Source organism: Mercenaria mercenaria, chromosome 11, assembly GCF_021730395.1.
Source record: "Mercenaria mercenaria strain notata chromosome 11, MADL_Memer_1, whole genome shotgun sequence".
In the NCBI taxonomy this organism is placed as follows: domain Eukaryota; kingdom Metazoa; phylum Mollusca; class Bivalvia; order Venerida; family Veneridae; genus Mercenaria; species Mercenaria mercenaria.
The window spans coordinates 69,431,333-69,447,043 of NC_069371.1; the positions used below are offsets into that span (position 1 = coordinate 69,431,333).

Consider the following 15,711-nt stretch of genomic DNA (forward strand, 5'->3'; position numbering starts at 1 on the left):
GTCAAGGTCACACTTAGTAGTCAAATGTTAACATGACATGAACAGGGTCTGTTTCGTGTCCGGTCCATAACTGTTTCATCCATGAAGGGATTTTAATATTACTTGACACAAATGTTCCCCATGATGTGACGACGTGTCATGCGCAAAACCTGCACCCCTAACTCAAAGGTCAAGGTCACAGTTGGAGGTCAAAGGTCAACAGGGCTTTTTTTTTTTGTCCTGTCCGGTCCATAACTCTCTCATCCATGAAGGGATTTTAATATCAATTGGCAAAATTGTATGTCATAATAAGATGATATGTCATGCACAACTTTCAGACCCCTAGCTCAATGTCAAGGTCACACTTAGTAGTCAAATGTTAACATGGCATGAACAGGGTCTGTTTCGTGTCCGGTCCATAACTCTGTCATTCATAAAGGGATTTCAATATTACTTGGCACAGATGTTCTCCATGATGAGACAACGTGTCATGCGCAAATCCCGGAGCCTTTGCTCAAAGGTCAAGGTCATACTTAGAGGTCAAATGTCTAATTCAAGAAGGACTTTGTCTGGAGCATTTCTTCTTTATGCATGGAGGGATTTTAATGTAACTTGGCACAAATGTTCACCACCATAAGACAAATTGTCTTGCGCCAGAACCAGGTCGCTAGGTCTAAGGTCAAGGTCGTACTTAGAGGTCAAAGGTCAAATTCAAGAATGACTTTGTCCGGAGCATTTCTTCTTCATGCATGGAGAGATTTTGATGTAACTTGGCACAAATGTTCACCACCATGAGGCACACTTTTTTAGAATTACGTCCCTTAGTTGTTACTATAAATAGATTACATTGTAACTTTTTTATTACTGGCCGTAAGGAAAAATCGAGACCACTTCTGTGGTACAACATGCATGTTACATCCAATATTTAGGTGTATTTTGATCTATCTCTACCTGGTAAAGATTTCCTTGTGGACTTACATTTTATAGATTTTTTTTTTTTTTTTTTTTTTAGGATTAATTTCACTTTGTTGTTATTATAAATAACTTTTATGATAACTTTTTGTATAATCGGCCAAAAAATTCCAAATGAAAACAATTGTACGTTTTTATATATGCAAATTTTAATCCAAGTGCTTTGTTATATTATATTGTATAGATAGTACAATATTGTTTATACATCATTGACAAATATCAGTTCATTATGTTATACTGCAGTAGAGAAAATTAGGTGCCTTCCAGTAGGGGACTTTGTATTGCATGGCAATACTTCATTCACTTGTTTTTTAAAGAATAAATTATCTCGTGCGCACGGCATCTTATTTCGAGCACACAACATCTTACCTCGTGCGCACGACATCTTATTTCGAGCACACGACATCTTATCTCATGCGCACGACATCTTATTTCGAGCACAAAACATCTTATCTTGTGCGCACGACATCTTATCTCGAGTGCTTGACATCTTATCTCGTGCGCACTATATCTTATCTCGAGCGTTCGACATTTTATCTCGTGCGCACGACATCTTATCTCGAGAGCACGACATCTTATCTCGAGCGCTCGACATCTTATTTCGTGCGCACGACATCTCATCTCCAGCGCTCGAGATAAGATGTCGTACGCTCGAGATAAGAGGTCGTGCGCACGCGATAAGATGTCGAGCGCACAAGATAAGATGCCGAGCGCTCGAGATAAGATAACGTGCACTCGAGATAAGACGTCCAGCGCTCGAGATAAGATGTCATGAGTTCGAGATAATTTAATCTTAAAATGAAATAAATGCATGTCCTAACCATACCACCGTAGTACTTCTGTTCAAATTGACACTTATATCAAAAAATAGGCTATTTTTCAAGCCGTTTTCCAAAATAATTTATTCAAATGATAATAACAAGAACAATAGTGTATCAAGATTTTAAAAGTAATGAAAATAGATACTTAAATTTTGTTTGTACTTTTTATTACAATTTTGATGCAAAACTTCACGACACTTACACAATACCGAGCCGGATTGTCTCAACTTAATCATGGTCTTCTTCCTTACTATTCTAAGTTTATTTAAATAAAATAGAAAATGTGGAAACTCCGCAGGTCGCTCAACACGACAAAAATGAAAGTGTTACAGGCTCCGTTTGATTGATCCTGTTCACGGACGGTAGTGTAAATGCACTCCGCCGCAACGCCCTCTAGCCCCGGGTTGAGCAAAACTCAACATTTATATTTGTTACAAGTACAGTTTAGAGACATCCGCAGAGACATTAAAGCAATCAGTCTTCATTGCAGCCCTTGTTTACTCTGATCCATATTATATAGTGTAAGATCATTTAATTTCGTGAGCATGAATTTTCGTGGTTTTGTTCAAAAGGGCAATTTCGTGGGGATATGAATTCGTGGATTTCAACTTTTGAACATAAAATGAATGGGAATTTTACATGTTCGTTGGAATTAAATTTCGGGGATTTACTCAACCACGAAATCCACGAAAATTAGTCCCCCGCGAATATTAATGATTTCACAGTAATCAGAAGCCTTAAAGTGGAATTATGCGCATTTTTAAGTAAAATCCAGCTGAAATGGATGTGTGTGTAAACAGGGTGGAGGAAATTATAGCTTTTAACCCAATATACCGAACTCCTCTTGTTCACAGTACGAAATAATAACTTTCCACTTATGACTTTTCTTATTTTGACTGGGACAGTCTTTTTAAGAAAAGTTAAACTGCTCGCAGGAGTTGTTTCCCTTCAACTTACCTATAGGTAAGGAAGATCACTGCGTAGAAAATTGAAGAAAATAACTATTATTTTATTAGTCCGATTTCTTTATTTCTAAAGCATCAACGTTAAATATTTTCATGCGGCATTGTCGTTAATTGAACACATTTAAATGCACGGCAACCGAAAATTGCTTTTATAAAACATTCACCAAAAACACACTATGTGCAGTATTAATATGCGCATAATTACACATCAATTTTATCCCTCAACACAAAACGTGGCTACCAAAGTGTAGTGTTGTTGCGTTTAGGTACACATAGTCAGGATACTAGAAAATTCGACTCCTGGCAAATAGAACATAAGAAACATGGACTATCATTTCATCAGCTGGAAGCGACATTGAGATATGTTGTTGGTGTCTGGAATAGAAACTTAAAATTAAGTTGTTTAATTATACCTTACATAAATGCCTGATGCAAATTTCCCATTAGTTTAACTTCTTGAATAATACATCATATTCAAAAGTGGTTTAATATCTCTAGCAAGAAATCATTATTTTCTTTTTCAACGCTCGTGATATTATCCGTAAGTTAAAATCCTATTGTGTGACATGAAACTTTCACATTGATTCAAAGATGGCAACGATCAATTTTGACGAAACGCTTAAACATTATATGATTAGATTTGTTTCTAATGTTCATTCATGTGTGAACCCTAACGATTTTTAAAAATAAAATAATGATTTGCTCTTCGCATGAAAAATTTCGAAAACAACAGTTTATCAAATTTTAAATCAGACCTATGATCTTTGGATTGGGAATTTTCTAATTAAAGATTGAGTGCTGTTTCGTGCCATTCGGATGTAGCTACTTGTCATTTTAAGTGCTAGTGTGTCATTCGGCAGTAGAAACTTGTCATTAGTGATAGCTGACTAGTCAGTTGTTAGTGCTAACTTGTCATTCGGTAGTGTTAACTTTTCATTCGTAAGTGCTAACTTGTCATTTGGCAGTGCTAACTTATAATCGGCAATACTTTCTTGGCATTCGGCTGTGGTATCTTGCCACTCGCCTGTAACTTGTCATTTGACAGCGGTAACTGGTCATTCAGCAGTGGTAACTAGTCATTTGGCAGTAGTTACTTATCATTCGTTAGTGTTATCTTCATTCTAATGTTGTCAATTTACATTATGATATGGAAAATATCGATTCTGGCGTGGTTCAATGCTATGCTGCCATTTAGCAGCGGTAACTTGCCATTTGGCTGTGGTAAACTACCATTAGAAAGTGCTAACTAGTCATTTTGCAATGCTATGTTAACATTCGTCTGTACTCATTTGTCATTCGTCATTTGTCATTCGACAATATTAACTTGTCATTTGGCTGTTCGGCAATGCTACACATGTGTACACTACTAGCCATGTACATATTTCTACCCTCCATGTCCATACACACACCCTACTAATCATGTGCACATTATGTACCCTACTCTTGGTATACACCCTACCCACCATGTACATACGTAGACCCAACTCACCATTTATATATATATATATATATATGTACCCTTCTCACCATGTGTTTATGTATTCCGTACTCACAATGTATATTTTTGTACCCTCCTCACCATGTACATAAATGGCTTCTATTCTGCATGAACATACATATGCCCGACAAACAATGTATTTACAAGTATCCTACTAACCATGTCCAAATATATACCTAACTAACCGTGTATTTACAGTCTACTTACCGTGTGCATACATGTTCTCGACAGACAATGTACATATGTGTACACTATTTATCATTTACAACCATACACCCGAGTAAAAACTTTGATTTACATTTTACCATACCCGCCATGCCCAAACATACACATGACTTCACACCCATTATTGACAAAAATATACCCGACAAACTATTGGATTGCATGTACCACACCCAAAATATATTAATATACCAGTGTTTAGCCATGTATTTGCATGTCCTCAACTCATCATATACATACGTGTGCCTTATAATCTAGATGCACCCTTCTCAGCATGTACACAAATATCCCCACCTCATGCCTTATAGGCACACTTTATTCCTCTGAAAGGTTTTCTGGTAGCTGGTGAGTTATTACGGAGGAGATTTTAGTATTACAAATGCAGTCCGCCATCTTTCAGCTATTAAACTTCCGATTCACGATAATGGCGGAGGGAGGCGGAGCTATAATGTTCAAGATATACGTAGAATTACAAACTAAGAATGATTTAGTGCGAAAACTCTTAATAGAAGGATGATTGAATTTGGCACCAAATGATATACTGCCACAACTGAGTTGCTTGTTGAGTATATTTAAAATAAAATAAACTTCCTTCGAACTTTTCACAAAATATTGGAGGTACAGAAAACAAATCGGAAATGCAACTCATCTGAGCGAAATCACAAAGTATTTGTTTCTAGTTTGTACCATCACGATTAGGGATGTCGGTCAAAACGAAAGCTGGTTAGAATTTCGCATACTGATACGTCTATTTGACAATAAAATGTTATTCGTTTTACATTGAAACATTGAACAGATTATATCAAAAACAAAGTACACCTAATATCATTCTTGTCTTACATGTCATAAATTCCATGACGACGCATTTTTCTATACATGTATCAAATTTCTGTTGACAGAAGTATGACTTAACGAACACAGCACGAGATATTTTAAGGCTGATTATTGAAGTTTCAGAATGAGTTGAGAACAAATCTGTAAACAAGATTTAGTGTCTAGTATAGGCTCTACGTTGGTTTGCAGTTTTCAGTTCGAATAGCAAACCACAAACTGAATTGTTATTTTGAAATTAAAGTCATATACTGAACCGCGATTTAATTTCTCTGAATCCCCCTGGTACGTGCATGTCGTGGAGGACGCACACAGCCTGCTTACTGTGATCAAAGCCTTAAAACGGTACACGGCTAAAACCAGGGTGTGTGACTTTAAAAAGGAACAGCCATCTGGAGGCACATCTCGCCGGTGTTCATGTTGTCTGGCTTTACTCAAGAAGCTGTAGTATGGGCATCTTAGTGACACTTTCCAGAGTCAACGCATCAACATCTAATTTTCGCCACTGTGTATTACCCCTAGAGGGCACGCTCCAGACAAGAAAGTGGCTAGAAGGGACGCAGGATGCTGGGCACAACAACAAATTGCATCTTTAGACCAGACTGTCGTAGCACTAAATATCGCCATAAAGAAGAACGAATAATCACGTATAAATCTAATTAAGTCGAAATCTTTTGCGTTGAAACCTAACTATTTTGTTAGTAACTGCGCAGAAATTCTACTGTCATGTATATCACGCCCACATGGTTACACGAATGGCGAGTATAAACCACGCACGCACGCACACACACGCGCAAAAAGATGTTTCGGCGTTTCAGGCTTTAAGAGTTGAACGTTTTAGTCACTTCTGCAAACAGCAAGGTAAATCGAACTGCAAACTTGATTCAAGAAATACATTGTATTGAACAATGATTCAGATTCTCAAAAAGATCGAATTCTTTGGGCATTTTATGCTTAAACAATGAATATTTTAGTCACATTTGTGCTCTGTAGTTTGAAATACAAAATGTAATGTATTTTGCATTTTTCCATTTTGCGAATCGAATTGCAAACTGATTGTTTTTATTTTGCAATTCAAGACATAATATATCGAACCGCGATTAGGTTTAAAATATGATGGTGTTTTTTTATAACTGAGCATTTCAGTCTCTTTTGTGATTCGTAATTTGCACTATATATATTTAGTACATAGTCCAGCTGTACGATAGTAGGTTAGCAGCAAATTGTACGAGGAGCAGTTTCCGTTATGTTATTTCATTACTTTGACGGAATGTCTAATATGATTATTCAAAATAAAAAAAAATATTTGGGATGTTACACGGGCAAACGCAGTTAAAGTTAATCTATTGTTACATTCTAATATTATTTTACTAAATATAACCATTCCCTGAGGTATATTAAGTTTTATTGAACATTTAATAAAGACATGGTACTGGCTTCAGAATATTTAAAACATAACAATATCATATACAAAAAATATGTGGTACTGTACTCAACACAATAGCATTTCATTAAAATAAAACAATTTAAATAAAACATTTACAATTGCAACTGAATTATTACACATTCACTATATGTATAATAAATGTTAGTACATTTATAATAACTGGCAATGTCACAATGTAACGAAGATGTAATTAGAATGTAATCACGATGAAATCAGGTGGTCACAGACCCATTTGTCAAACAACATGTCCATTCTGGAAAATAATTGTTTATGAGACGACCTAATAATTCATCAAAATTACTATTGATCTGGATCAATCGGTAACATTTCCTTGAACAGATATAATATTATTACAATAGGATATGTTCCTGAAATATAACTGCTTGTGATTAGAGAGGTCTAAATAATGACCTTCACATCTATCCCTTGTGCAATTTATGCTCCACAGCCTGATACTTCTTATGTTAATGGCTTTTGAAAGGAATGTGCATAACTCCGCGCATTGCTCGTGTGATAGATTACAGCCACTGATGTCACAATCCTTGAGACAAGTACATGTTTTACCGGTGATAGATATCATGTTACAGTCTGATATATATAATTCCCTTAGATGTTTGTGATTCGAAAGATCAATATAATGACCTTCACATGCATCCCAAATGCATTTGATCTGACTTAATCTTATTCTATGTACAAATTCTGCTTGTGATAGGAATGTGAATAATGACGCGCATTGATCGTGCGATAGATTACAATCACTGATGTTATACCTAACACGACAGGCAAAAAGTATTGTGCAAAAGTAATTCGTCCCGCACCTCTCAGAAAAGGTAGGATTTATACCTGTGACAGGTATCATGTTACAGTGTGATATAGATAAACACCCTAGCTGCCTGTGATCCGTAAGATCAATATAATGACCTTCACATGAGTCCCCAATGCATTTGATCTCACTTAATGTAATATCACATAAAGACTCTGCTTGTGATAGGGATGTGCATAATGACGCGTATTGTACGTGCGTTAGATTAAAATCACTGATTTTACATTTTTTGAGACAAGCAGGATTTATACCGATGATAGATATCTTGTTACAGTCTGATATAGATAAACTCTCTAACTGTTTGTGGTTCGTAAGATCAATATAATGACCTCCACATGCATCCTCAATGCATTTGATCCCTCTCAATGTAATGGCATATAAAGACTCTGCTTGTGATAGTGATGTGCATAATGACTTGCACTGCTCGTGTGATAGATTCTTATCACTGATTTCACAATTTTTGAGACAAGCAGGATTTATGCCGGTGCTAGATTTCATGTAACAGCTTGATATAGATAAACGCTCTAGCTGTTTGTGATTCGAAAGATCAATATCATGACCTTCACATGCATCCCTAATGCATTTGATCTTACTTAATGTAATATCTCGTAAAGACTCTGCTTGTGCCAAGAACGTGCATAATGATGCGCATTGCTCGTGCGATAGATTACAGTTACGTATATCACACCTCTCAGCACAAGTAGGGTTTATACCGTTGATAGATATCTTGTTACAGTCTGATATAAATAATATCTTTAGCTGTCTGTGATTCGTAAGGTCAACAAAATGACCTTCACATGCATCCTCAATACATTTGATCTGACTTAATGTAATAGCACTTAAAGACTCTGTTTCTGAAAGGAATGAGCATAATGACGTGTATTGTTCGTGCGAAAGATTACAATTACTGATGTCAAACTTCACGGGACAGGTAGGGTTTATACCGGTGATAGATATCGTGTTACAGTATGATATAGATACTCGCTTTAGCTGTTTGTGATTTGCAAGATCGATATCATGACATTTACATGCTTCCTCAATGCATTTGATCTGTTTTAATTCAATATCACGTAAAGACTCTGCTTGTGATAGGGATGTACATAATGACGCACATTGTTCGTGAGATAGATTACACTTACTGATGTGGCAACTCCCAGGACAGGTAGGTTTTATACCTATGATAGATATCGTGTTGCAGTGCGTTATAGATAAACGATCTAGCTGTTTGTGATTCGTAAGATCAATATAATGACCTTCACATGAGTCCTCAATACATTTTATCTGACTTAATGTAATATCACGTAAAGACTCTGCTTGTGATAGGGATGTGCATAATGATGTGCAGTGCTCGTGTGATAGATCACAGTCACTGATGTTATACCTTTCATGACAGGTAGGATTTATACCGGTGATAGATATCGTGTTACAGTTTGATATAGATAAATACTGCAGGCGTTTATGGTTTTTAATATCAACACTATGACCTTCACATGTATTCTCAATGCAATTGACCTTATGTATTCTAAGGCTAAATAACGACTCTGCGTGAGATAGAGATGAGCATAACGACGCGCATTGATCGTGTAATAAATTGAAACCGTTGATGTAACACTGCTCGAGACAAGTGGAATTTATAGCGGTGATAGTCATCGTGTTAGAGAGTGATGCATGTACATTTTTTAGCTGTTTGTGATTCCTTAGATCAAGATAATGACCTTCACAACTATCTTCAACACATCTGAGTCCAATTAATTTTAGGTCGCGTAAAGAGTCTGCGTTTGATAAGGATGAGCAAAATGACGCGCACTGCTCGTGTGATCGATTGTTAAAACAAGTAACATTACATGACCTCATCATAGTAAAATTTATACCGGAAACTAATATTGTTTTACAATCAAACGCTATCGTCTGTAATTCTCTCTTGTTAGTTAAATCAATAATATGACTTTCACAGTCACAATTAGTACATCTGATGTGCCGTATTTTGAGATTCTGTAATGATACTGCTTGTGACAAGCATGATGATAACAACGAGCATTGTTCGTGTGACAACCCACAGTCTGAGATTTTACAGGATTGAAGACAAGTATGATTTATACCGGAAACTGATATCTTACTTTTTGATAACGTTATACTCTGCAATTCTTTATGATTAGTCAGATCAATAGAATGCCCCTCACATTTGCCTTTAGTACAATTGATGTCTTTTATTTCAAGAGTTTGCAATGATACTGATTGTGCCAAGCATAATGATAACAACGAACATTCCCCGTGTGACAATTCACAGTCTGAGATTTTAAAGGATTGAAGACAAGTAGGATTTATACCGGAAACTGATATTTTAATTCTTGATAACTCTATAGTGTGCAATTCTTTATGATTAGTCAGATCAATAGCATGCCCCTCACATTTGTCCTTAGTACATTTGATTTGTTCTATTTTAAGAGTCCTTAATGATAGAGCTTGTCCCAAGCATGATAATAACAACGAACATTGCTCGTGTGACAACTCACAGTCTGAGATTTCACAGGATTGAAGGGAACTAGTGTTTATTCCTGAGACTGATATTCTACTATAAAGTACCTTTATATCCTTCAACTCTTTATGATGAGTGAAATCAAAAGCATGACCCTCACATTCGTTCTCTGTACATTTGATGAAGCGTAATTCAAGCGTCCGTAATGATATTGCTTGTGGCAAGGATAATAACAATGACAAAAATTGTTTATGTGAAAACTCAAGGTGGGACAATTCACACATTTCTATACTATTAAGAACTAAACCACTTAAGCACAATTTCATCAACCTTGACGTATTATGAAGAAAACGCTCATCAAAGAATAAATGACGCAGTTTAAATTTAACGGCGTTTTTGTGATCAACGGAATTATGTTCTGATAAACAATCAAAAATTAAATCCTGTATCACGAATGCTATTTCTTCAGAATTGTCACTTTGTGTTACTTTATATAACAATTCACAGACATGCTCTGTAAGGCCTTGAACTAGTCCACACATCATAATAAGTACATTTTCTAATCGCAGTATTTCGTCAACAGATGTTTCTGGAGTAACTGCAATGAGATCCTCGAGTATAGTGAGAGGTGTACCCGAGAAATGAGCATTAGAAGTTTTCGAAAGGTAACAGCTACAAATGTATAAAGCAGCAAAAAACTCCACGTAAGATGTATGAATAAATGAAAGTTGTGACTTCTCATATGTCGGATCGGCACAGTTGATTTCAGTTAGAATACCAGTCCGCATAACTGTAGAAATATCATCTGCTGATAAACCCAACTGTTTCAGCTTGTTCCGACCAAACACAAGAGATGAAACACTGTCTGCTTTTTGTATTAATGCATCGTTAGCGATTTTGCCTATGAGAAGTAACAGCTCTCGATTTTCTTGACATCTGGAGTACTTATCAAAAGAATTTGGAAGTGGAAGATTCTCAAAATGGTTACTTTGAAGCGTCGGATAAACTCCCGACCTTTCATGTTCCCACCCAAGTACAGCATTGACAATGTGTAAGTAAACAGAACTTCTTGATTGACCTATATTATGATTGTTGCAGTATAGCCAGATAATCTGCTGCAGCAACATCGGGGCTTTCCATATATCTTCAAATGGTAAATTTGAAAGTGTGTGATTAAAGGCTGCGACATCTGACTTTTTATTTATCAACTTCATGTATTTTTCTATCATAGGTTGGACAGAGCTACCCTCCAAACCCAAGAGAGCTACTTTCAAATCGTATTCCGATGATTTCAGATTTAAGATACCGTGAGATGATGGCCGAGATGTTATAAGTATTGTAGAATCACCTGCTAAACTAGATGTCGGTATCCCGTGAAGAAGTAAACGTCTGCTTGATTTAAATGGTGTCCATTCGTCCAAGCCGTCTGCTAGAATGAGAATACGCTCCGAATCGTTTGTAAATATGTCGTCAACTACAGTCCTATAATTGTTGTACTGACTTTTTATCATATCGACAGTGTCATAGATGTCCTTCGGCATTTCAGGTAAAGGTATATAGAATAAGAAATCAAACTGATTCATATTGCTCGTATTACATTCTACTCCTTGAACAACGTCGTCTTCGTTAATGATGCCTGGTTCATCAATCTTTTTTCTTTTTGTCATGGAGCTGCACCAGTTCTGAATCATCATTTTGCAAAATGAGCTTTTTCCAGTTCCTACGTCTCCTACAACAAAAATTCTCTTATTTCTTTTATCATCTGTGTAAAATAAATCGCGATATCTTTCTATAGGCCTGTTGTTTGTTGCCTTGCCTTTTTCCTTTTCAGTTGTGTTTCCGATCTTGCAATCTCTTTTTCCTTCGACCACCATTCTTGGCGATACATAAACTTCACTGATGTTGACGTCATTTTTTTGCGTCAAAAGCGGACAAATCCATGTCTTAACGTAATGTTTCTGATATTCATGCACAATGTGTTGTTTCAGACCTGAAAATTATTTAATATTAATACAGAATTAAAGTCCCAACCTTTGGTTTGAAGGTTTTGCACGAATCTAAATACTACGTTAACTAATCCTTAATTTAAAGAGCGGCGCTCTCTTTAGAAAACAAAACTTTGTATGACAACATCATCAAAATTATCTTTAGTTGAAATCTACTTTCAAACCTTTCCAGAACATCAACCTCTACATAGCAGTCAATATTTTGTATATTCCAAAGGGTACAGAAGTTGCATTTCATTTATTTCATACGTGATTTAAAGTCACATTTCATTATATCATTAGGTGATTTAATAAGTCATAATATTTCTGTGTGAAACCAACCCGTCTAGAATGAATGGTTGACATCAAAACAATGTTAACCAAAACTTACGATCTACTTATAGTATGAACAGTGAGTGATGATTTTAAAGTGTATTGTAAACATTATGCAGGCGACTTATAGCTTCCTCAAATATGATACTTTATGAGAACAGAAGAACAGAATAGTACTCTACATGTATATATAGTGAACAAAACAGACATTAAAATGCATCAGTGTAATTAAAAGAGTTACACATTCCAATCTACATCAAACAAGCCATCCTAGTCAAACTGTCAGAAAACATTTTCCATTGATTTACCATCAAAATGAAAGCTGCGGCTACAGTTTTCTTGAAAAAAGGGCAAAAATATAACTGGAAGTTACCGCTGAAATATTTGCCACAGAAACTGTAATTTACACGTCAATAAAAATACTTAAAAAGTATCAAATATATCGAATTCTTAAATAGAAGTTTTTAAAACAATTTTATTAATTCTACATCAAACTACACGTCGGCAAATTTATAAATCTACCGAAATATAGCGCATGATCATATACATATTTACAGAAAATACTTTGTCAGCCTGGAAAACATTTATATTAAATTTGTACCAACTATAATTGTTTCCTGTTTTGGCTTCTCGGTAGTTTCCAGACCGAAATCGCTATTTTTTGCCAATTACAGCCAAACAAAATGTAGAAACATGATATTTTTACAGACAAAAATGCTGGGTTCTTCTGTTAAACATTGCAGTTTTCATATTAAGTATGCGTTCATAACACAAACGTAGATGAGGCCTCAAAAGGGGCAATTAATTCCATTATTATCTCATTTAGTCCAAGTAGTTTCCGGACCTTTCATTTTAACAGTTACATAACCTTACTGTAAAAGGAAATACTTAAGATTTTGTTATATATATTCAAAATTTAAACATATGTCTAAAGCATGATAATTATTTGAAGAGTATATTTCAAGAATTTAATAAATACTAGATTTATAATACGCTCATTAAAGTTACGGCAAATTACTTTTGAATGACGCTGGCAACGTCACGCTAAAAATGACGGGACGTTTTGAGCGGACTTGTAATATTACAAAAAAAAATTAAGAACTTTTAAGATAATTAACAACTTAAAAAATTGAACACGACAGGTCTCAAAATTTTTGGTCTCACGTCCTGACCACTCGGACATAGACACTGCTGCTTAACATTTGATTAACAGACAGTATCTTAGGTAAATCTGCGTCTATTTTGGTTCCTATTTTCAATCGGGGGCGCCGTGGCCGGGGCCCTCCTTGGCCGAGTGGTTAAGGTAGCTGACTTCAAATCACGTGCCCCTCATCGAAGTAGGTTTGAGCCTCACTCGGGGCGTTGAATTCTCCATGTGAGGAAGCCATCCAGCTGGCTTACGGAAGGTAGGTGGTTTACCAAGGTGCCCGCCCGTGTTGCACATGCAAGGAGGGGCACCTGGGGTCTTTCTCAACCATTAAAGCTGGAAAGTCGCCATATGACCTACAATGGTTTCGGTGCGACGTTAAACTCAACAAAGTAAATAAATATTTTTAATCGATAATTTAATGCCGTAGTATTGAATAGGTCGATTTTTTCTGACTCTCATTGTTTTATTTTATCACTACCAGAATGTTTATACTGTATCGTCTGCAAATAGGAGCATCATTTGAATGATGTTTTCCTTCAAGGGGGGCTCAATTTCTGCAAATGCGCACTGTGGCTTGGAATTCCCCTGCAGTTGACAATCTCTTGTTTAAACAATTACATCGAAGTAAGGCAACATACGTCTAGATGATTTGACATTTTTACCCAGATGTTTAACGACGGCCTAAAGTCTATAAAGGTCCAAAAAACTACTTGGGTCCGGAAACTACTGGGAAACAGTACTCAGATTTGTATTGTCTAAGACACTTCGGCAGTAAAAAACCCTTTCTAGCAAACAGAACCAACACATGATCATTTTTCTCTCTCTATTGCATTTGATCAATGTATATCACTCCTGCATCTTGTTTGCAAATATTTGAAAATGGTCTATTATCGTTAACACGGATATTACCTACACACTACGCCGTCCTATAAGACTCAGAATTCATTTATCCACTTCAAAACTTGTATGAGGATTGAGGAGTTGGACATGCAAATTTCTTGACTATAGCTTATTTTTTGTAAATGTAAGAAAGAGCCATAATTCTAATATTACAACAGGAAATCTTAAAAAGCAAAATTATTAATGGCTATTTTTGTAGCAAGGCCTTTCATTTGTGAAACTTTCAAGCAGAACCTTTCATGACTGTTGGAGTTGCATACACAAGCTTCTTCTCTATATACACCAACATCTGAACTTTGGAAACTTAAAGGTGGATAATCAGATTTTGGCCATGTAACGGATTTGTTCGAAACTTTAGCATCTGATCATTTACACTCATTTATGTTCACTTAACACTTAATACAAATTAGATTTTCAATGGAGGTATTTTTAAAATTTCATTTTCCTATCCTGGTTGCCCAACCAAGATAGAGTTATTTTATCATAAGTATGAATTTGATAAACATACTTTGCCTAAGGAAATGTATAAATATTAGACATATTGTAATATATTTGTAAAATATTTGCATTAAAAATTATGTATTTAGATGGAATTCATTAGAAACGCAAGTTTGAAAAATTATTATTACCTCCCTTTGCCTATCTTGGTTGCGCAACCAAGATAGATTGGAAGTAAATGAATTCAGAAGCTACACACAGCTTTAAAACTTGCATTTTGGTTCAGATTGTTCAATAGTTGATATGTCTATCAAATGCAAATGTAAAACTAGACATTGTATCGAAATAAAAAGAAATACCCAGCTTTTTATATACTTTCATATTAAAGGGGAGTAATTACAAAATTTTATAAAAATAATAAAATATACATTTCAATTAGGAATCTAATTCTATGTAATTGGTCTTTTTGTTCCTTAAATAATTCTCTACCAGAATATACAAAAAGTAAAAAATGTCATTAAATGTTGATTAAATGTGATTGACCACCTTTAAAAGACGTCCTTTCAGTGATTCTACAGATAACCAAGTTTGATGAAGCGATTCATCAAAAAAGAGGTTTGCTATTTTAAGATCTAGTGGACTCTAAATTGTCCACTAAATTGACCATGTATCCCCATTAGAACAAAGTGTACACGAGTTATATTAATTTCATATATTTTCATATATTGTTAAACAATTTAAATTACCTTCTGTTTGCTTCAGATATTCCTTCTTTTCCTTAAGAATTTTCAGATTGGCAACATTTTGTTCCAATTCAAGCTGTTTTGTTTTTAAATTTTGTTGTTCCGCTTCAACTGCTTTTAATCTCTGA

At 35.4% G+C, this 15,711-nt stretch overlaps 1 protein-coding gene across 1 annotated transcript in view; it reads right to left on the reverse strand.

Annotated features, from left to right (window-relative positions):
* The window catches only part of LOC123532488 (uncharacterized), a 41,584-nt gene that overhangs the window by 17,913 nt on the left and 7,960 nt on the right, over positions 1–15,711 (reverse strand). Inside the window, exons 5-6 of the mRNA XM_053518179.1 lie at positions 15,587–15,707; positions 7,831–12,024 (exon numbers count right to left, since the gene is read on the reverse strand). Coding sequence (XP_053374154.1) covers positions 7,831–12,024; positions 15,587–15,707 — 4,315 coding nt within the window. The remainder of the gene's footprint in view (positions 1–7,830; positions 12,025–15,586; positions 15,708–15,711) is intronic.